Source organism: Meleagris gallopavo, chromosome 4 (genome assembly GCF_905368555.1).
Source record: "Meleagris gallopavo chromosome 4, MGAL_WU_HG_1.1, whole genome shotgun sequence".
In the NCBI taxonomy this organism is placed as follows: domain Eukaryota; kingdom Metazoa; phylum Chordata; class Aves; order Galliformes; family Phasianidae; genus Meleagris; species Meleagris gallopavo.
The window spans coordinates 19,397,725-19,421,249 of NC_139407.1; the positions used below are offsets into that span (position 1 = coordinate 19,397,725).

The 23,525-nt window shown below is 42.0% G+C and overlaps 2 protein-coding genes across 6 annotated transcripts in view; one reads left to right on the forward strand and one right to left on the reverse strand.

Moving 5' to 3' along the window:
- Positions 1-2,279: 2,279 nt before the first annotated feature.
- Positions 2,280-5,136, reverse strand: SLC25A4 (solute carrier family 25 member 4). Its single transcript, XM_085222404.1, has 4 exons — positions 4,921-5,136; positions 4,161-4,647; positions 3,498-3,638; positions 2,280-3,104 (listed from the first exon to the last, which is right to left on the reverse strand). Exons 1-4 carry the CDS (start codon positions 5,029-5,031, stop codon positions 2,947-2,949), a joined length of 897 nt encoding a protein of 298 aa, XP_085078530.1. The 5' UTR covers positions 5,032-5,136; the 3' UTR covers positions 2,280-2,946.
- A 1,080-nt stretch (positions 5,137-6,216) lies between these two features.
- LOC116216553 (uncharacterized) overlaps positions 6,217-23,525 on the forward strand; it is a 25,207-nt gene continuing 7,898 nt past the window's right edge. Inside the window, exons 1-3 of one of the 5 annotated variants that reach the window (XR_014882896.1) lie at positions 6,217-6,688; positions 12,162-12,267; positions 19,754-19,864. Coding sequence is in view for 1 of the 5 variants with exons in the window: in XM_085222405.1 (XP_085078531.1) it covers positions 13,391-13,407; positions 19,754-19,864 (128 nt within the window). In the remaining 4 variants the exon portion in view is untranslated. Of the gene's footprint in view, positions 6,689-12,161; positions 12,268-12,443; positions 13,176-13,373; positions 13,408-19,753; positions 19,865-23,525 lie in introns of those variants that run through there. The other 4 variants (XR_014882898.1, XR_014882899.1, XR_014882897.1 and 1 more) reach the window with 4 other exon arrangements.

Sequence of the window (23,525 nt, forward strand, 5' to 3'; positions counted from 1 at the left end):
CTGTGGTGTTTGCCTGCTCAAAGTCAGGAGCAAAATAGCAGATGATTTTCATCTGATGAATGAAAAATCCAAAGCTGCATCTGGAGCCATCTTCCAGGATAGATTATGGTTGAGATCAGCTTTGTATTCTGTATACCAAGAGGGATTGCTAGTGCTTATAATGCATGTCTGGTTTGTCTTCAGGATGTTAGTTGTTTCTTTGTTCAGGTAAACTTCTATACATCTCCTGGTAAGTTTCCTCCTGGCCAAAATGAGACAGGATTTGCCAACGGTGATCTTTGCAGCTGTGTTATGTAAAGATCACTTGCTTCTCACTACAGAGTCCTAAAATGCCATTATTTTTATTGCAGGCTCTGATCATGTGCAAAAATTGTAATCACCTCCACTGAGTTATATGTGGTGAGAGCTTGGGACAAAAATCACAATTCTCAGTTCTGCCCACACACTACTACTTAAGACTAGAATGTACTATTGAGAGATTTTTCTTGTTTAAAGGTCCAGAAAGGGAAAACAGGGCTGAGTAGGTATCTTGTTTTTTAGGGATTTTCTTCTGTTGTGCCTCTCAGTGTGCCTTAAATTGGTGGCTGCTGTTCCTTCCATAACAAGCCTAGAGCTGAGAATACAGGTTTTCACTTGCAGAAACATAGAGGAAACTCTACCTGTGGACATAAATTCTTCCCCTCCCACTCTCTGCAGTATGCTGTGTTCTTTAGAGATCGAGGTTTACCTTTCAGATCCACCCTGAAGGTCCTAACTTCTTGATCCAAAAGATAAATCTCAGTACCCTCCCTCAGTAGGTTGCTTTCTGAGTTGTGTGGTACAGTCTATGCATGCTTGATGGTCTTTCTCTACTTCTAGAATCTTTTACCAGGCTATTCAAGATATTTTCCTCTGTTCGAGTTAAAGGTAATAGCGATGACTTCAGTGCAGGGTTCTGCTGAATAACTTTGAGGTGCAGGTGGATTGAACTGGGACTAGCAGAGGGCTTATTTCACTGTAGTAGCAAAGTATCTGCAAAACTGCCTGCTTTCCAGCTTTGGAGAAAACTGGATTTTATGCTGAGGGAACAGTGCTGCTTTTAGGAGAATGGTTATTCAATTGATGGTTTTGAATTCATACACCAAGTATCTTTGTGGTAAGTGCTGCTTGTTAAATGCCAAAGTATGTGTGAGCATATAAGCAGAAATAAGGAATTTTTTTACCTTTATTTTATAATGTATTATTTCACCTACTGTCTCTTCTCTAGAGGAATTTTCCTGCATTTTATTTTTTTTCCTTCTTATTAGCCTTCACTCCCTTTTGTTTCTTGCCTTTTTTCCTGCAACATTTCAGAAAATTTTTTTCTAGAATTAAATAAAATCCAGGATGCTTGTTTTATTTAGACCCCTGTGGAAATTCTTCTGCTTTCTTACTTCTTTTAGTATTTATTCATGCATAAATTACCCTCTGATGTTGTTTTAGTATTATCTCCAAAATATTCAAATGCTATATGCACTCACAGTGGTGAGGTGAATGGTTACAGTGTGTGTTGACAGACTTTCTCTAAGGAATGTGCAAAGGAAGAAGTAAAGACAAGCATGCAGGTCATGATTTATAGTACTGCAGGTGAACACCTTGATTTTCTTCACAACCTTATGCTTCAATAGGTTACAACCCTGGTAATTTGCCAACAGGCAGAAAACAGACCAGGGCTGATCAGACTTCTAGGTGATCACATTTAAAGAGGCATTGTCTCTCAGGAGACAGAGCAGAAAATAAGCCTAGAAGCTCAAGAATGAAGCATTTCTCAAATGTTGTAGTAGTACTGTGGTTTAAGCAAAGGAGCTTCCTTTACTAGGGCAACCAGCAGTTAACTACATCTTCAGGTAATTTGAAAATTTATTATTTTTTAAGACCAGCTTTCCCTGAACACTACTATTCTTTGGGTGGATAAAATGCTTCCAGGTATAACTTCAGTACTTTGTTGCTGCTTTCGCATAGAGCAGTTACACCCATAAGGACCATCATGTAAGTGACAGATCTGAGAAATTTGAAATACAGGAAAGGGATAACTAGATGCCAAGGCACAGAATCTGAAGTCTCATAGCTCTCCCTTTTCTCCTTCTCGTAAAACAGGTAAATCCATAGAGCTCTCAGCTGAATACTCCACTATAAAAATGTCATAGTGAATAACCATGAAAAGTTCTTAACAGACACGTCCAATATTAACCAAGATAGTGTCTCCAAATACATTAGTTCTGGTAGACCTGTTCCATTTACATTGAAAACACCAGGAAGAGTTCATGTATATATTAATTTATTTCATGAGTTCAGTTTTAGTTCAATTGAACATCAGAGCAGACAACTTTTTGCTTTGTGAAAATAGGGCATTTTTAACAGTATTTCCACCTTCTACAAAGTACAATTGAAAACAGTCATTGTGGTCTGGTTTTGACCACAATTGCCTAACTTGTCAGTGAAAAGGCAGCAGTTAGGCACTCACAGCCCATTGCTGTATTATAGTTTGCAGATATTTACGCTTACATATCAGATTAAAAAAATAACCGCTTCAAAGATGACATGGCTTATAAAATCATGTTGTATCATCACAGTGCTGGGTAGCTAGAGACATTACCTGGTATAAAAGGTATTTCTCACTTTGAGTTTACATTAGATTTTAAACTAGGTGTATACCACCTACATCTCGTCTCTAGTCAAAATGCTTTACCTGAAATTTGAAAGGGTGTAATATATACATAGCTTCCAATATAAATGTTGGAGGAATTTCCATACAAAGTGCAACTGTGCTGTAGTGGACAGATTTTAAATAAAAGCATCCCTCTCTCAACTGGATGTTACTCAAGTCTTATTCTGTTTCCCTAGGAAATATTTTGTTGTCCATTACATCACAATAGTTATTTTAAAAAGTTAACTGAGAACAACTGAACTACATTAGGGTGTTAAGTTTTAGACATACTTCTTGATTTCATCATAAAGTACTAATACAAAAGCTCCACCCATGCCTCTCAACACATTTGACCAGGCACCTTTGAAGAATGCTTTGGATCCTTCATCTTTTGCTATCTTCTTCCAGCAATCAATTGTGCCCTTGTACATAATATCAGCTGTGGAAACAAATGAAGGTCATAAAGTTGAGCTCACAGCAAGTCTGTTTCAACTTTTTCATATTTAGAAAAACAGGCAGGGATAAACAAAACATAACCAAGAATTTCAAATGAAATAATCAGTTCATAAAGTCATTTTAATTCACCATATGAAATCTAAAATGAACACTGTCTCATAGATGAGCACACTGAGATAACCAGAAATTACTGCAGTGTGTACTAAGACATAATCAGAAGTTTCCTGTAGGGTTGTGGAAAACCAACAACCCTTTCATAGAAATCCCTCACAAAAGCCAAACACAACACCACTACCTTGCGTCCTAATGAAATAATACTTTAATCCTTTAATGAAATAATACTGCCAGAATGCCACAGGAACAAACTTATTCTTACCTCCCTTTCGTCCAGACTGCATCATCATCCTACGTCGCACAGTATCAAATGGGTACGAAACCAGCCCTGCTGCTGCAGTGACACTCTGGGCAATCATCCAGCTCACTATGATGTGCACATTCTTTGGATCAGGCAACATACCTGCCACCAAGAACAAATTATGAGTCAGTACAGAAGGGAAAGCATTATGAGAAAGATGGCTCTGGAAGGAGCAGTCACCCACCAAACCCAGAAGTCACTCAGTCTAGTCAACAGGAACATGCCTGCAACTTGTCACTTTGTATTTGACAATGAACAGCTGCTGAGTAAAAAAAGGCTATAGGATTATGGTATTTTGTGATCCACAGACCACTTGACATTCCCTGACCAGAAGCTCTCAGGCACAGCCCTCTGTGGGCTTCAAGGAGGGACAAGCTCCCATGTAAACATTTAAAAAAAAAAAAAAAACAACAAATAACTGCAACCACAAACCCACAGCTTCTGCCTGGAGCAGCAAGATGAGGAAGGTAGGAATGCATTTCAGAAACACGTGCACATACTCCAGCACTGGTTCCCCAAAGCAGTACTAAGCCCAGCCCTGCTCGTCCTTGTATGGCAGGGTGCCCTAGCAGGCCTTTACTGGTTGGATCTTCCCTCGCAGCGACCACTCCATCCGCTTCTTACCCTTGGCTGTGTCATAAACCCCAAAATAAGCTGCTCTGTAGATGATGATGCCCTGGACAGACACATTGAATCCCTGGTACAGGCCCCTCAAGCCATCAGACTTGAAGATCTTGACAATGCAGTCGCCCAGCCCCGTGAATTCCCTCTCGGCTACTCCTTTGCCCACATCAGCCGCCAGCCGGGTCCTGGCAAAATCCAACGGGTAGACGAAGCAGAGCGAGGTGGCTCCAGCCGCACCACCAGATGCCAGGTTGCCCGCGAAGTAGCGCCAGAACTGCTTGTGCCTGTCCACTCCCCCCAGGAAGATCTGCTTGTACTTGTCCTTGAAGGCGAAGTTGAGGGCCTGGGTGGGGAAGTACCGGATGACATTGGCTAGATTGCCCCTCCAGAAGGAGATGATGCCTTGCTCCTTGGGGATGCGGATGACGCAGTCGATGATGCCCTTGTACTGTTTCTCTGCTGTGATCTGTTTGCTGGCGTGCTGGACCTGGAGAAGCAAGAGGAGGGTGGGAGGGGAGAGCAGGGCAGGGAGAAGGACGCGGCAGGGTCACCCCACACGCCGGCCGGCTAAGGGCAACGAACACCCGCCCGCCGCCTGGCCCGGCTCCCGCGCCCCGAGGAGCCCGGGCAGCTCCCGCGAAACCGGAGCCGGCCGAGCGCCTTCCCATATTTAGGCACGCCGGGTCGCGCCCGGCCCACCTGTGGCGCAGCTCCCTCGGGCTCCGCCGCCCGCAGCCCCCAGCGTCCCCCGCCTCCTCACCTGCAGCAGCAACTTCACTCTCTCGATGGGGGCGACGGCCGTCTTGGAGATGGCGGCAGCGACCCCTCCGGCCAAAAAGTCCTTGAGAAAGCTGAGCGCTTGGTCACCCATACTGGGAGCCGGTCCGACACCCCCTACACGGAGAGAGCCAACGAGCCGCGCACCTCCCCACCCAGGAGCCCCACGCCGTGCCCCGCCGGCCAAATGGCCCAGAGCCCCGTGCCGCCCCGCTTATAACCCGCGGCCTCTCGCGATAGGAGGAGGTGGCCCCCGGGGCGCGCACATTGGCTGGGACACCCCCAGGACCCGCCCCCGCTGGGGGGCGCGAGGCAGCGCCGCCATGTTCCCCCCTGGAGGCACGGCGAGGGCCGCCGGTCTCGGGACGTTTAAAGGGCAAATTAAAGTTATCTGGTGGCTGCGGGGAACGCGATGTCAGAGCATGTGCCTGCTGTATTAATAGCTCGCGGGAGGCACCCGAGGGGACCGAGAAAGCTTGCAGGAATACCTTGGGCGGCAATAACTGTTTGTAGGGGCTGGCGGCCGGCGCTAAGGGTGCTGCAGGCACAGGCTTTGTGTGCGTGGCCTCGAACCTCTGCGGTGCGTGCTACAGGATGGCGTCGGGCTGCGGAGTCCTTGGGGAAGGTGATCACAGAACCATAGAACGGCCTGGGTTGAAAAGGATCACAACAATCATCCAGTTTCAACCCCCCCTGCAGGGTCACCAACCACCAGACCAGGCTGCCCAGAGCCACATCCAGCCTGACCTTGAATGCCTCGAGGATGGGGCATCCACAGCCTCTCAGGGCAACCTGTTGGCGGTGTGCACGTGTCTGTGAGCATTTGGGGGAACTAGAAACAGGTGTGGCCTCTGCAAGGCAAGGACATGGAGCCTCCTCATGTCTGATGCAGTGTGAGCCTGCCAGCCTTGAGGTCTTCAGCATCCTGGCATGTTCCAGAGGCTGCCTTCCCATAGAGGAGGCACTGTGACCCCTGCAGCGTGCCCTGGTTTCAACCCAGCAAGGTCAGACCCTCTGCAAGCACTGCAGTCAGTCACCCCTCTAGGAAGCACGTGCTTGGGAATGCTCAGGTTGCTTGACTCGCACCCTGTGTGAGAGATCAATGAGGGCTGCAGCAAAACCTTGCCTCCCTTCAGTGCATAGGGAAGCACTTCAGTCTTCACTATGAATGCAGGTTACGTGGCCTTCTTCACGTTCCCTCTGTCTGATGTCTGTATGAGCCTGTGATTCGCTGTTGCAGGAGTAGTTATGTGAAAGCCAGTGCAACAAATTGTAAGTGTATACCAAGGAATTTGCCTTAAAACAGTCGTCATATGTGGTTCTAGGATGATACTGTACTGAGGAAAGCTGAGGTTAATGAGGTCAGCTTTAATTCGGTAATATAGTATCAATAATGGAAATAGAATTCATTTAAATGTAGGTGCTAAAAGATTGGCTGTTCCATGAAGAGACATTCCCTCCAGGACAGCAAATCTCTTCTCACTGACGTCTGTGTTAGCACAAGGCAATGAGACGGTAAATTTGATCCCCCGCCTCTCTTGCTCTCTGCTGCTCTCTGAGGTAGAGGTCTTTTCTCATGAACCTCAGCAACAGCAGCTTTAACCTTGCACATCTAAGCCACCATGAGCAAGATGGAGTCTTTCCCCAGTTCAAAGAAATGGAAAGAGAGGTCACCTGAAGAGACCTTTTTCCCAAGCAAGAACTGAAAGCAGGTGCAAGCTGGAAGCACAGGGGATCCCTAAAGTTAGACTGTGAGTTACGGGGTTCATTGTTTAACAGGTGTAGCTACTTTTGACCTTTGCTTTTTCTTCCTCATGCTTAACTCACCAGATGTGATAACTCCTCTTTTCACAGGGGAGTAAATATCCCTTTGACATCTCAAAGCTTCTGCTGCTGGTTTCACACGAACCCACAGGATGGCAGTGTTTGCAGTGCTGCCCAGCTGGATGAGGTCTCCTCAGTGCATGCAGGCAGATGTGTTCCAGTGCCCTGCTGACTGGGGTCAGTGAGTGGCAGCAGGGTGCTATTGGGAGTAGGGCCTGGAGTGTGGGACTGTGGTGGGGAGGGTCTAACCCAAGAGGTCTTTCACCTGCTTCTTCCCCACCCTCTTCATTTTAGCTTGTTTACGTTGCTTTTCATTTTCTCTAAACGGATGATAAATTTAGTAAAGCCTTTATCATAAAAATTCCAGTTAGTTTTTGAAGTTACTGTTACACATTGTTATTCTGTTCCACAGAAGGTCTTTGGTTTATACGTATTTCTGTAGCGGTGATGCTATATATCCACATCTGCCAGTATTTAAATAAAGCAATGCACTGGAAGTGAGCAGTCACCTTTTTATGCTTCTGATCTCCCTTCCCAGAACCCATATGCCTAATTTCAAGAGATATTCAACTTTGAGTGTTAAAATAATGGGCTAGACCAGGACATGTGCCTGCTGCTCTGGGTGATGTTTTTTGATTTATTTTTGCTCCAAATGCCTATTTAGATCTTCCATGTATATGACAATCCAGCCTCTTTATTCTACTTCTAGGAGATCAAATGCACTCTGTAAAGGACCTTTCACTAACTCTGCCAGCACCACCGAACAAGGATAGGGATTTCCAGTAGCTGGAAATGTCATTAAAGAAAAAGTTGAAGGAGCTTGGCTTTTCATGGAATTCGTTGGTGCTTAGTGTTCTGCATTTTCTTGAAACACTACATGAGATGAAACTTTCACCAGCTGTTGTGTACTCTTGTTTCTCTGCATTGCTGAACCCTAGGAAACTAGTGCTGAGGCTTGGCCAGACACAAGAACGCTTTTTCTCAGAAGTCAACAGTCTCCGTCCGACAGCAGACACAAGGGGGAGCACAAGCAGTCTGTAGGACTGTGCTGACCTCCCAGCACAGACAAGCTGTGGGTAGACAAAGTAGTGGCAAGACGCTAAGAAGAAATGTATTTTCTTCTGTTTTGTTTTCATAAAAGATTTGTGGGGTTGCAGTAAATTCTCCATGTAAAAGGTTGGTTTGTGTTTCTGGTGAGTTCCTCCTACGTAAGTGGAGAAGCCTGGTAGGAGGCACAAAATGGCAGTCTGAAAATGTAACCAGTACGAATGAAGACTAATCTCATGGTCTGACCCGACTGGCTGGAAACAGGAGCCAACATTTTCACAATGGGATGTGGTGGGCTGTAAGAATACAAAGAGTAATTCACATCATGTGTTGGAGAACTGTGAGCTAGTGGAAGGATGCAAAGACAGGGATAATACAGTAAAGATGGTGGGTTATATCTATGCAGTACGTTCTAGGTGTGTAATAGGATTTTAAGACTGCGTTTCTCAGACCAGACAGAAAGAAATGTTGTAACTAACTCTAACCCTAACCCTGATGAGACCTTGAATCAGTGCACTGTCTGTGTGGATGCGTGGGGAAAAACACATCTCAGCCTTAATATATAGGAATGGAACACCAAGATTTGCAGCTGATACATGCAACTCTAGGAACAAGATGAAAGTCAGAGATGGACACTCAATGACCAGCTTAGAGAGTGATCCATAGTGATGAATAGTGAAGGCATCAGGAAGAATGGAGGATCTGAGAAGATTAAAATATCTTGGTTTTATTCACTTTGATTTGCTTTCTCTCTCTCTCTCTCTCTTTTTTTTTTTTTTTTTTTCAGCTGAAATCCTTGATTACTTGTTTTCTTCATGAACTGTTTTCTTTTGAAATTACTGGGAGCAAAGTCAGGGCTTGCTGAGAACGACTTTTTTTTTTTTTTTTTTTTTTTTTTCATCAGAAGTGTCCAAATCATTAAAGCATAAGCAAGAAAGTGTATTCATTTCAGCTATGAAGTCCTTAGTTCCAGCATCTATATGCAGAGTCTGCCAGACAGCCAGAACCTCAGGGACTGAGATGTTCATATTGAGGACTGTAACCATACTAAAGAGAGAAGAGTGGTTGATATGATCTGTAGATCTCAGAGCTTCTTGCTGCTTTGTGAACAAGATATCCTGAGCGAAATAAATTATTTTAAAACCTATCTGAAACATCCTAGGCAAAGCAGAGAGAGATGTAAGGGGTAGGTACTGCATAGATGACTGTTGCAAAGTTGATTTCATGCTTTAAGTGTCCATGTCACTGAAGAGAATACAGGTGAGTGCAGATGTTTCCACTGCTGTTCTGTAACAGGCTGAAAATGCATAACGTACCATTGTCAAGCTGAAGAATTCTATGCAGCAGTTTGTGACTCTGCTACCTTTGTATGGCTTGATCTAGGCAGCCGCAGACCCTTGGGCAGACATGATTATTTGATTGGTTGATACACAACTAAAAGAGACTGCAAAGATATTAAGTAGCTTCTGCCTTTCTCCGTGGGCCTGACAGTTAGGAAGTGCTACTATGTCTTTGGATTCTAATAGCGGGTGATGTAGGACCTGCCAGTGACTTATGATTCTAACCAAAAGCTTGTTTGGGTTAGAATGTTTGAACTAGGCAAAAGATACCTTCAAAAGAGATGTCTGAGACCGATTTAAAATATCAAGTGGTGTCTAACCTGTTTGTGGAGTATCTTACTGCTTCACAACTCACTCTGGGAAAGATGCAATTTGAGTTCCAATTCAAAAAATTCCTTTGGATTTCAATTTGCCAAACTCAGCTGGTGTGCAGGGTGTGAGAGGGGAAAAAAATGATGGGGATGGAAGCAGAAGTCAGGAAATAGATGATGTGGCATGCTGCCTCCAGCATGATAAAAACATAATGTTTTCAGTCATTGCTTGAGTAGTGCTTTTTGGGAATACGTCTGGTGCAGGAGCACAAGAAAAGCTATCTACCTCTGATTCAAAGGGAAAAAAAGAGACTTTTTAGTATTTGCTTATAAGTCATGAGAAATAAATACTGATTAACTAACATTTATTATAGACTCTTAAATGTTGCTCTATCGTTTGGAATTCATATGTCTAGCATGTACATTTGTATTACAAGTAGGTATGAATGAGTATATGCTATGAAAGTGTCCCAAGCAGATCTCTCTTTACATCCTCCCCTTTCTCCTCCACTTCTACAACACCCTCATTTCCAGCGAGCAGGAGAGATCTTGGCACAGCTTAGGGGAAAACTAACCTAAAGCTGTGCACTTTCTCCTACTGGGCACTGCTCAGCAGGGGAGGCTGTTCTCAGCTTCAGCCAGTAGTATTGGGGGTGGCAGGAGGTCTCTTTCAGCAGAGGATGTAAAGCATGCATTTGCATAGGCTGCTTTTCCTTGCCTCCCCTCTGCTCTCCAGAAAGCTTGGGTTTATTTTAGCTTTGGCCTTCTGAAGCAGGATTGTTTTTCCCCTGAATAGGTCAGGCTGGGATAGTGCCAGGATACATGGCCTTCCATAGCTGGGGTGACTCGGGAAGCCGGAGATACCTACTAAGTAGACAGTGCCTCTAACTGCTGGGCCTGTGCCCAGTGTCAGAGGAGTATCCTAAATTAACCTTTGTGATAAACAGCAAAGACAGCCCTAGGCAGAAGGACTTTTTCTGAGTCTGGTGTCAGGCTGAAACAGGTTATAGTGCTGCCCTCTGTTGTTGGAATTCAAAAGAACTCATACAAGGCAATGCTGAAATTCAGCTGAACGTTAGTAAAATGTGAGTAGAAAAGCCACATGTGAATAAGTGAAGTATTTCATCCCCTTGTTTCATATGGTGGTTCAGCCCATTGGTATGTGCCTGCATCTCTTCACTAGCAGTTCAGTTTGTAGGAACAGAATACAGCTAATTATATTATTCCTTTTTTTTAGCAGATAGAGTCCTCACGTCTGATCTTGTGTCACAGAAGTCATACATTGTGGGATGCTTGTTTGTATTTTATGCACAGGGAAAATGCAGAGGAAGAATTTTCTATTTTCTATTTCTGTAGGTTCTTGTATCTGCTATTTTTCTTATTTTTATATGGAATTATTGAATTTCTCATTTACAAGCACTTGAGGTAAAGTTGTATAGAAAGCTAGAATCATTCAAGGTCACCCTTCTTTGAGTAAAGGCTGCAGAGAATTGTCTAGAACTTTTTTCTTGTAGTTAATCTCTGAACCAGTGTGGAAGCAAAATGGAAGTAGTCTGATATTTCCATCTGATCTGGAGGGAAATCCCATCAAGGAGCATTTCCTACTACTAGTGTAGTGCAGCCTTGCCAGACCTGACACACAGGTGGCTCCAAACCCTTGCACAAATGCAGATATGCCTGACAGCTATTGAAAGCAGACATACTGTCCAGACTGTTGGTAGTAGTGTGTTGGGTTTTTTTTTTAGCTAAAGCAGCTCAATTCTCAGCATTGCTTAGGGAACACAAGTGATGGCCCTCTTTCAAAGAGAAAAAAACTTCTCACTTTCTGACTGGTACCAAAAAATAGAAAATTGTAGTTGTATTCTGCATTCTGTCCCTGATGGTAAAGGCACTAAATAAAAGCAGAACTGATCCATAACTGTGACACAGCTGGTGTTTTACAGTGATAAGTAAAAGCAACATCAATCCTGTCAGCAACTTGACAAATTGTTTTACAGTGTGCAAAGGTTGGTGGTTACCTGTTTATGCAGCCGGGTCATGAATATTGAAACGAATCAAACCTTCTGTCAAAATATGTGAGTTAATTAACGATTTTTAGAAGTGGAAGTGGTTGTAACAATGGAGGTGCGAGGCTCATCATTGGTTGCCCCTTCCTTCAGGAACTTATATTTTGATTTCTGTTGAAGAATCCTTTTTCTAACATTTAGGCTTGCAACTTCAAATGCCCTGTAAAGGTGAGGCCTTTTGTCTTTGTGTTGTAAACAATAATCAGGCCCTAACTCTTGGCCCATCTGATCAAAGATACTGAAGCAGTAAAAAGTTCCTGTTTAACTTTTCTTTCTGCTTGGTTTGCTCTTCAGTCCAGTTCGGGACTATTTACCCTCATTTGCCAGATTCCAAAAGCAGATGAGGGAGGAGAGACCCAATACTGTTGGCTGGGTGAGATGCTGATTTGTGCAGGCAATATCTGCTCCTCAGCCAGGATGGCAGAGGAATCTGGTTGACTAGAGCAGTAGTCATAATCTTCACACATGCCAGGTTTTTTGTTTGATGTGTATTTGCCTCCACCATATCTTTAGCAACAAAAGAAAACAGGAAGATGAAAGAAGAAAAATCTGTTTTATATGTAGTCTCAGTAATTGAGGGTATTGGTTGAAAAAAAATGGGTAAAATCTGATTGTGCTTTGTTTTTTCCTTCTTAGATTTCACAGGGATGGGAGAATCAGTACATCATCTGCTGTGACTGCAATTGAAGCCAACTTGGCAAAGTTGTTTCACTCTGATTTCATTCCACTTGGCCACACTCTGGTAAGTGTCTGTCTAATCACATTTACTGTGTTTAATTTGTGAACCATTTGTGAATGCAAACAGTTGGTGAAGCTCAAAACAAAGGAAATTCACCTGTGATAGAAGAAAGAGATCCTTTTCCAAAGATAATACTCTTTCACTTTCTTTTTTGTTTGTTTTTGTTTTGTTACTGTGAGTTGCTCTACAGATCATCATCCATTAGTGTGCATTGAGAGCACATGGGGACAGACAAACCTTGCAGGAACAGACAAACAACAAGCATAGTGGTCAGTGGACAAATCCTCAGACCCTGTCTATCACCAGTGCGCATGTAGCTGATGGATCACTGACTTGAAGAGCCAGGTGGTAATATCCCTTGAGGAAGACACTCCCTGGCAACTTGGAAACCTTGACATCTGGCTAACCTTCAGCTGTGGGTGTCTGGCATTCCCCATACACTGCCTAATTCTGCCCCCAAGACCAAGAAACACTGGACACCATGGGTCACAGAGCCACTGGACCCCAGGATGGTGCCTGTTCTCTTTGCAAAATTCTGTGACTGCCTTGCAGTTGTGGTTTGGCATCACAAGCAAAAAAAATTGTGTGGATATGATGCTACATGCTTATCGATGATAACTGTGATCTGGAGACTGAGTGCTTTCACAATGCAGTAGTCATTATTTTGGAGTTCAAGTCACAGAGAACTGGTTCATAAGCAAATGTTTAGTTTGAAATATGTCAGTGAAGCATCCTAATTGATTTGTTGCTGTGCTTAGTTATATGAGAGGTCTCCAATGTCTTGTTTATATAAAGTCATATTTCTGTAAACTCCATTAAGTCTTATGCTGTTTTGTGCAGTGCAATCGGAGTATTCTATGGGCTGGAACTGTGTACTGGGAAGGGAAACAATTTTCCCTTTATCATGTAGGGTAGGCAGGATATTTGAAATAGAGCTGGGCCTTTTTGCCAAGTGATTGCATTCTGGTTTAATGTAGGTCAATCCTTCTACTAACTTAGGGCTCATTTGCTTTCAATGAGTATGAAATTGTGCTTTCTTAGTATTGTTTTCTCTTTTTTACATTTGTCTCAGAAAAATCTTTTCTCCTTTGTTGAAGAGAAGGTGTTTAGTCATCAGGAATTTCAGATGGCAAATGAGTGCAGGTAATGATTTTCTTTATTTAGTACCATCTGTCAGTGGGGAGGGAGAACTTTTATCTTCAAAAGCAAAACATGCAGTCACTCACTTCTCAGTATGTTGACAGGGTAGAGAGTAGGAAGAACAAAAGCAAGAAAACCCATGGGTCAAGATAAAGAGTTAATAAGGGAAGGAAAGAGAAAATATGCAAAGCAATGTAAAGCACTCAGCACCTCCCACTGATGACTAGCCAGTCCCTTGAGTAACTGCTATAGTGGCTACCTTGAAAGATGTTGCACCCCACCTGTTAGTGCTGAGAATGACATTACATGGTATGGGAAATCTCTTCTGCCAGTTAGTCAGCTGTCCTGTGTCCTTTCCCAGCTTTTTGTTCCTCCAAGCCTACTTGCTAGTGTGAGGCAGGGTGAGAAAAAATCTTGATGTACGAGTACTGTTCAGCCAGATCCAGTACAACAGAGCTGCTTGACATTAATGTGTAATAGATCAGAAATTGAGGATACAGTTTTGTAGTTAGCATAAAGATCCTGGCAACTCAGTTGCAGCTCTTAGTTCCCTCTCCTTTCCAGTCATGTGTTTCCTGTCTCCCTCAAGTCAGCACTAGCAATCATGCAGCCCTGCAAAAAGCAAATTTCCTGCATGCCCCCTGTAGTGAGTTGAAGCTGTTCCACAGGCACGAGCATGAGAATGTCTGGCTGGGGTGAGGGAAAATGACAGAAGTGACGTTACTGGAATAGACATGTCGATTTGTGACACAGCTGGCTAGTTCTTAAGCTGTGGCTGTATTTCATTCTTATGTACCCTTCATTAATCTCTTCTACCTCCTCATATTTCTTTCTGAATAACCACTATCACCGTGTGGTCTGAAACTCTTTAGCCTTAGAGCAACTAGGTAGAGAAAACTGTATATGGAAAAAGAATGCAGTGGTTTGGTTCTCTGAAGCTACAATGTGAATTTCTCTTTGACAGTTAACAAGACAAAGGCACTTAACGTTTTGCAAAACTACACGTAGAACTTGCTCATGGATGGAGCATTTCAACACAATATAGATTAGGCAGGTGCAGTTTTTACTTTGTGGTATTTTTTCAACTGATTTGTAGTTAAATCTGAAGCATGTACATTAGGAAGTGAAAAGCTTTCCATACAAGGTTTGCCTTGTGAGAAAAACAAGATGGTATCTTTGGAATATCCTTGCCACTAGATGGCAGGGCACACTTTGAATAAAGGAAGCAGCAAACAGGCTGTATTCAGCACTGATTTATACTTAGTCTAGAAAATCCCTCATTGAGCTTGTCAAAAGCTTGGTTGGAGTGAGGAGTGGCTGGAGTGTTGGATATAACTGTAATTGTGTCATGACCCTTTGACAGCACTGGCATGCAGTTTTATCTTTTTCTGCAGTACAATAGATATCTTAATTGAATTCCTCAAAGCTCAGCTTAATAAGGAAAAGCTGTGCATTAACTGCAATTAAAATATAAGCCAATGTTGGTGATTTTGTTAAAGAAATCTCTGCCTCTCATACACGTGCCACATTTGCTGTGCCAAATTCTCAGCTACTGAGTTGAAGTAAATTGCAAAGAGAAGACTAGCTCAAGTCCTGATCTTGGAATCTGGCTTAAAATAGTTTGGATGGGCAGTTTGCTGCAGGTGTCAGATTCAGATAGCATTTATAAGAGTTAAGGTGTCTAATTTTCAGTCTTTCACATCAGTTTCATTTTAGGGTAACCCTAACAAGTTCAATTGAATGAAACTTGTATAGTGGTGCTGAGAAGCAGGTTGTTTATGTTGTTCAGATGCATTTGTTACAGTCTTCAGAATATGAAGGTGAAAAAGTTATGTGTGTTTACTGGTGCAAAATAGATAGGCATGTCTGGACAAATTAGATGTAACACTCCTCTATTTTCATGTGGAACATTACACATTGGCAAATGGAAATGAGCACACTGAGATCAGGTCTATGTCTTTTAAAGGTCATAGAATCAAAGAGCAAGTCTAGCTCCCCCAGCATCTCTTTGTAGGAGAGGTGCTCCAGCCCTCTGAATATCTTAATGACCCTTCTCTGGACCCGCTCCAGCAGCTCCTCCACATCCTTCCTGTACTGGGGGCCCCAGACCTGGATGCAGTACTCCAGAAGGGGACTCAGAGGGCAGAGTAGTGAGGGACAATCCCTTCCCTCTCCCTGCTGGCTGCTTCTTTTTTGATGCAGCCCAGGATGCTGTAGTCCTTCTGGGCTGCAAGTGCACACCGCTGGCTTGTGTTGAGTGTTTCATCAACCAGCACTCTCAAATCCATCAACATTGCAGGCTCCCACTCGGATGTAATGGCTGTGCACCTCACAACAGCCTGTTTTTTCTCAGGAATTGCGTATACCTTGCCTTGTGTTGCTCCCTGAACGGATCTGAGGTCACACTGCTGGAATAATTCCCTTATTTTTTTAGCTATATCATAAGCTTTTGGAAAATCCCTCCCTCTTATTTCTCTGTACATCTGGATCATTATAGATATCTCTTACTTCAAATGTCCAGCACAGTTTTAGGCTCGCCTATCCCTCTGACCTGGTCTACTATCTTATTTATCTTGCCATCTCTGCTGCAGTGTTCTAGTCTGGACACTAAGCAAGTTCTTCCTCTCTGCTTTCTATGCTTCTTCTCAATTGCCTGCTTACTGAGGTTGTGCTGTGTGTGTCTTCTATCTTCCCCTAATGACCTCTCAAAAACTCGCTGTTAGCTTGGTATCCAGGAGTGGTGTTTTTATAGATGATTAAAAGATACTTTGACAACTCACTAAAACACTGATTGAATTTCCCAGTGTGCCTTATCTACCTCTGTTCCTTTGATTTAAGATGTGAGATGCCTTTATTTGAGGGTACTGCAGATGTTAACCATATGATAAAATGGAAATTCATTTTATTCCCAATCTGTACGTGCAAATGTAGGTATTGGTGCAACAAACCACATGTGGCTTTTTTTGCAGGTGCTCCCTTTGCCAGGATTCTGGGCTTCCTGCCAAAGCATTTTCTCTCAACCTCACTGTTAACTAGTCCCTTGCATTTTGCATCAGCTTCTGTCTAAATAGGCTTAGCCCTCCAGTTAATAGATATCTTTTTCTCAAGTGCTGCCCATTGCACCTGCCTTTGAAATGTGCTCTGGAGAACTCAGTGATTCGTCTGTTGTGTGCTGTTGCTGTTGCTGTTTGGTTAAATCATTGCTTAGTTTCAGGTGGCTGCATTTGCATGCTGGAGCACTTGATCCTCCTGTTTACTGCTTTTGTATATCTTGGATATGTTTGTAAAGCTTGAGGGGAAGTTCAGAATGAAAAGTATAATATCAGTGTTTGGGATAACAAATGGTATAGGCCATACACTCTCTTCATTCAATGCTTTTTCTGTTTCCACATCAGTGAGCACGTTGGATGTAATGTTGTCACAGCATGCTACCAGAAATCCTGAGATCAGTAATGTAAAATAGGTCTTTGGAATTTTAATAATGGAGAAAATGTCAGTATGCAAAGTTGGTGCAGGGTTGTTCCTCCCTTCCCCCAGTTTTATTCCTTTAGATCAGTCAGTGTATTTTCTGACTTTGTGGATACAAAAAGTGGGAATGAGGCATCCTCTGGAACCCTATATTGATTCCCACTCTGTTCCAGTAGGATTCACCTCCCCAAAAATCAGTTGTACACAGGCATACTTTTAGACCAGAGTTTCAGGATCAACTCCCATCTCCCTGGATGTGTCTGAGGAACTTGGAGTCCTTCAATGTTGACATGGCTTTGACATCTCCTAAGAGAGACTGTGGCATCCAGAGATCACTGAGTTCTATCCAGACAGCTGTTTTTCCCCAGCTAGGTTCAAGGAGTTGTGTGTGACCAGCAGTGCTGCAATCCACGAGAACAGTTTGAAGGTTGGTAAGTAGAACCAAAGATAAGCAGCAGAGCGTTCAAGAGAGCATGATTCAGGCCCATCCTCTTGGTAGAAATGACATTATTATTTAGTTCATTGAATTAGATTGGTATTTTTCTCATAAAATATACTTGTACACTGTCAGTAGTATAGCTGGTGTTTATGCAGTGGCTCCATGTGTGTAAAACAGTCCATCTTGGCAGTAGCTTTGTTGTGCATTAAACTTAGCCAAGCCTTTTTTCTAGTTGTCTCTGTGTATATCTTGATATGGGGAACATGTTGAGACATTCTTACGAAAGAAATGATTAGAAGCTCTCACTGCAATTGGCACAGTGGTGTGGTTCATTCCACATTATTGAAATGCTTATCTAGCTCAGGCTATCAGCCTCTCTAAGTGAAATTAAATGAGCAGTTACTCAGAGCTCTCCTGAACCCATAGAACTGAGAAATATTCTCAGTAACAGGTCATGACAAAATCGAGTTCAGTACCAAGAAAATCGTTACTCATTTTCCTACCAAGCTGTTTGTTTGTTTGTTTTCCTTTGGTTACCAGAACAAATGACAAAAAACCATTATAAGCCAGAATCCAGAAAGAGGTCATCCTAACTAGTTGTTGGGAGATTATTTATTTGCAGCTAAAGGTACTGAAGTGATCTGTGTATGAATTTCTGTCTCTGGGATTTACAAAAGCTCTTGTACAAGGCAGATGAAGTTGCCAGAAGTGGAGCCTTTCTTTGATAGTTTTACTCTAAACGAGGACAAAGAGGATAAGACCCATTTCTCAGATCTTTTTAATTGCTTTTTAGATCCCAGCAATTCTTGTTTCTAATTCCAGAACGTTACAATGTTCAAAAAGCTAAGTTCTGCTTTTTGAACAGGTAGTGAATTTGCTGCTATCTTGCCTATTTGAAGATACTCATGTGGAATATAAAAAGTCCACTTTCTTCCCCCAGACACACTCTTGCACTGTACAAAACCACAAATGTTGTATTAAGTGCTATTCTTTTTCTTCCTTGGATCTCATGTGTTATTTTATGTGGAACCTGGTACATTTCTTTGTGAATATGACTATACGCAGAGAAGTGATAAAGTAGTGGACAGTGGTTAATCTGTCTATTTTAGTTGCAGATCTGCAATGTGGCATACTGGTTCTCAGCATATGTTTACATATTGTTTCTCAGCATAGCTTCTCAACTGCTTATGCCTAATAAACAGCCCTTAATCCTTTCTGGCATATCATCCCTTGAAGCAAATGATAGAGGCACAGATTAGGTGATAGCAACAAACAGGAGATTTTGTCCATTGATTACATGTGCAAGTAGCTAATCTTCAGTGCACCCATGCAATGTTCTTTAACCCCAGAACAGTTATGGATTCCTGAAAATCTGTTCTTACTGAAGCTCTCCAGCAAAATCGGATTTTCTATTCTTCATAGGGAAAAAAATGCTGCAGGTTTACTTTGGTCATGTGTGTTTTTATTGGCAGAACACAAGCTTCCACAAACGCACGTGTGTAAATGAAAAGTGAATGTAGATAAGCAAAGTTGAAAGGCAGTAAAATGAGTACCGTCAGCTGAGGGCAGCAGCAAAAGCAGCTCTATCTGCCCTCCTCAGCAGACTCTCTGCAGCCTAAAGCAGGATAAATGGGCCATTTGCTGTGCTCCAAACCTGGGAGTCATAAATCTCCATAAGAAGCTGCTGTGGCACACCAACAAAAGGATTTCTTGAGTTACGTAAAGTGGGAAAGCAAGGTGATGAAACCGAAACAACAAATAAATACTATGTTTTGTGTACCCTTTCACTGCCTTGCCAAAACCAAAATGTATCTCCCCGTAAGTCAGCTGACTTTTATCGGCTTTGCAAAATGATGAATGAATGCCTTGGCTCTTTATTATTTCTTAAGTCATTCCTGTTTATGCCAGTATTTCAAGGATTATGTTTTGATTGTTCTGGAGAGGTGAAAACACTTTCTTGCTGATGAATAAACACTGACACTTTTAAATATTTGTATGCAAAATGTCTTTAAAGCCATTATGAAATGCTTTCCAAAAGCACTAAGAAGCTGTTTCCCAAAAAGACAGTTTTTCTCTCCATTTTCTTTCATGCTAAACAGTCTAAATGAAAAGCCTTTCAGAGTTAACTAGTTTAAGCAATACCAGTGTTTTAGTGTAATGAATAACTTTTTTATAAAGGACAATTGCACACAGTTCAATATGCTAGTATTTCTATTTCTGTGCCTCACCAATGCCGGGACTCTCGGGTAGAATTTCTTTCTTTGAGAAAGCTGAGGCGATCAAAACCCTGATTAACCTCTGATATTCACGTGGTGCTCTTGATCTTGAGGACCGAAGCAGTAACAAAGAGTTAATGGCAGCCATATGCTCAGGGTATTGTGGGTACTGTTGACCCAAATGTGAACTCCGCCAGCTAGTGCTGCTAACTGCTGTTTGTTTCAGGTTTGGCGTGGAGATTACTGATGAAGAGTTTGAGCTGCTACTTGACAGAATCCCCCTTGATGAAGATGGAAATGTCAGATACCCCCAGTTCATGGCCAGGTTTGATTCCTGGTATGCAGCGTATGCATTTTATTTCTCATTTGTGTGTAGAATTATTTTTAATGTAAGGGGCTCACCTAACATTTGCAAACCAATCCTCATTTCTTAAGTATGCTTCTTTATGACATATTTCTTGCATGGAGAATGCTGATTGCATTTCAAATTAGCTGATGTTATGGGAATGTGTTGTTTATAATCTACTTTGTCTTTAAACACCAGTTACATGTTTTGGAGGACTTCAGAGTCATGTAACGTATTCTCATGCTTTCTGTAGGCTGGGAAATAAAACAGACTTCTAAGTAAAAGCTAATCACTTCCCAAAAAAATGGTAATACATGTACTTGATGCAGTTCTAAGAACTTGAAGCATTTACAGACCTTATATGTAATCTGAAGTTGTTTTGAAATGGTGATATTGCTTAATAGAAGCTCTACTCAGACTCCAAGGCCTAGTTACGCATGAGAGTTTAATTAAAATAAAAAAAAAAATGGGCTAAATAGAGATACTTTATCATTTTCCAAAAATGAAGACTCTTTTCCCCAAACAGCTGTGCTAATAGCAGAGTAGATGCCAGTGACATTGCTGAGGTGAGTGCAAGTCTCTTGTAGAATCTGGGACTAGAGAAATACATCCCACTCACTTACATGCATACATAGATTTTAGACTCCTTAAAGGCAATGTAAGTGTTCTTGAGTTATGTAGCAGGTAAGGGCATATCTTCTGTATAGTCTGCATACATGCATGAAGGATAGATAGAAGTCTGAGTTCACTGTACTGAAATGACATTAGGTAGTTCCTGCACTTCAGGTAACAACTGCACATTGCAAAGCTGATAAAAGTGCTGTTCCACTAACTGCTTTTCTGCTCTTTCTCTCTCACTGTCCTCATCATCCTGCTTCAGGAAGTTTTGAGGTTACATTTGGTTGTTCACATGTTTTAACACAGAGCTGTCAAATAGGATACAGGATTCATAAGATGCATATGTCCTTTTGGAATGATATCCTCTAGGTAATCTTTAAGAGTCTCTCAAATTACCCTTGAATGTCCTTCGGTGGCCGCCTGTTTTTCTCATACTTCTACTGCCAAGGCCTCCTCTCCAGTTCTTTCTTTTATAGTCTTCCGAATGGGTTGCAGCTATCCTGGATTTGGTTGTGCTTGAATTTCTGTGAAGTGTTTTAGCTCCAGGAATATAGCCTATTGCTCTTGTGGTGAGGATGTAAATAGATGACAGAGGATAAACATCCTCTAACAAAACTGACCAAATTTTGAGAAATCAAAAGCTTCAAAAATAAGATACAGAGAGGCACAACACTGGATCTTCTTCCTCTCACTGTGCACTCTGCTGTAGCAATCCTTTTTCTGAGCTTCCTGCTTTTTTTTCTCACGCACAGATTACTTCAGCTGTCATGTCCAAGTAAATTCTGAAATCAAGAGAAGCCAACGTCCCTAAAAGAAGCAACATTCATCTTAGCATGTGTATTCACTTCATACATCAGATTGAAGACCACATTTATTTCAGTTTTTAATAACTATTTTCTTGTATTTACTTACAAGTAACACATTTTCACCACAAAGGAGCTGCATTAGCACAAAGTGTACCACTGGCTGTCACTTGCCTTGGAGTGCATCTGTAAGAACACACACAGCTATTTATAGCCCTTTAAGTGACCTATGACTGAACCCACATTTCAATAGTAAGAAGCTGTGCTATGTAGTATTGACCAGTAGTTAACATGCAGGATTGTATCTAGTATTCTTTTCAACCAGGGGGCAAATGAAGCTGTGATCATTAGAGATGTGAGAATCCTAATTTATATTAACCTAACTCTGCCAGCTTCAAGCCCTTTGCGGTGCTGGCTGAGTTGGGAACACGCTGTATTACATCTACCAGAGAACTGTAGACAATATCCAGATCTTTGCTGCTGAATTAATTAAAGCACTTGATCCTTCTACATTAAACAGTGAAGGAAGGAATGTGCAGTAACTGGAAGTTTAAAGCTGCCTGTTATAAATGGGAGTGTATTAGGCAGAGACCTTGGATGCATAGCTTACATTTGCAATGGAAACTGCAGAAAAAGCTCACAGGGTTATGAAAGCTCTTTTTCCCCTGGACATGCCCAGCCTGATATCTTCCAGAAAAAATGATAGGACCTGAGAAGCTGAGCTACCATCTGTTGCCATCTCTTGCCATATCTCATACAAAGAGATCTCTGCTTTTCAGAATCTCTGTAATCTGGATGATTGACTACAGATTTTGAGTTTTGTACAGGTCAAGTCTCATATGACTCCCATACTAAAACCAAAATAGCATTTGGTTAAATATAACCAGAAACTGCTAGTCTCTATACCAGAAAACACTCAGACATACAAACATTATCAGGCCTGAAGGTGGATTGTATAGAAGAAAAAGAGAATGAGAGAATGAGTATTGTAAGGAGAAGTGGTCTGTCTTGGTTGCAGCTAAAAGAACAGTTAGATTAGAAACCCAGAATAAGATGGGACAGAAAGGGTCTAGAAGTACTGTGGCTTTTGTTACGGTAGAGGGAATAACAGCTGATCATGCAGCAATTAAGTGCTTTCTCTGCAGTCACATTTTGAACTTAATCAGTCCCATTTCCAAGTCACCCTTCAGAATGCACTCAATCTAGCAATTTCAAAGATTATTATCATGCCTGCACTAGTTGCTTAGAAATAATTACTGTTTATACAGAAATCATTGTACCTTCCATGGCACAATTCCGTATTTGAACACGATCCAAGCAAATAATTATATATGTTCATTGGGAATATTGTTGCTCAAGTCGAGTGTGAGAAAGTGCATAAGCCCCACAGCATAGCTTAGGTAACAGGTCTTTATTTGCTTCACGTCGAGAACAGGGGACCAGATAATTTTCTGAGATTGCTTTGATGTTAATATGGGGTAACTTCATTTGCTCCAGTGCAAAACTAGAGTGTGACTGGGATCAGAATGTAAGACTGAGGCATGGTAACTTTGACTTTCATCACCTACCCCCAGTGTCTTTCCTCCTATTAAAACTAATGTTTCTTGCACCTTTAGTCTCAAATTCTTTACTGTATGTAGTGGGCTGGCCCCAGCCAACAGCCAGGCTCCTACCCAGTTGCTCATTAAAATGACAGTGAAGATGTTTTATTTACTAAAATAACATTTTAATTAGAAATTCAGTTTTCTATAACTTGTATGTATTATTTATCTTCAACTAAGGCATCATTTTGGTTGGAAAGTAACACTGTTGAAGAACTAAGTTTGGTTAAAAAATGGCTGTGTATTGACTTGAGATGGCTTCCCCTTGCACACAGTCAGCTACTTCCTCCATCCCTCCCTCGTTATCCACTCAGGTAGGCCTAATAAAAACCATAAAGATACAGAGTGAGCTGCAGGAGACTCAGCATGTTCCCAATCTCATAGATATTAACAGGAGAAGAGCTTAAAGATTTGCCCTGAGTGGAAGAAAAAGTTTCTGAACCTAAAGGAATGTAATCAGTGAGGATAATGTGGAAACCTTTGCCCACAATCATAGATGGACAATACAGAATTTAGTATAAGAATGGCAAATTGTATCTTCTTTGTCTGTAATCATATTTTATGCTAGTGGTGATGATAAGTGGATTAATAAAGACAGGAGTTATTTAGAATCTGGTACGGGTGCATTAG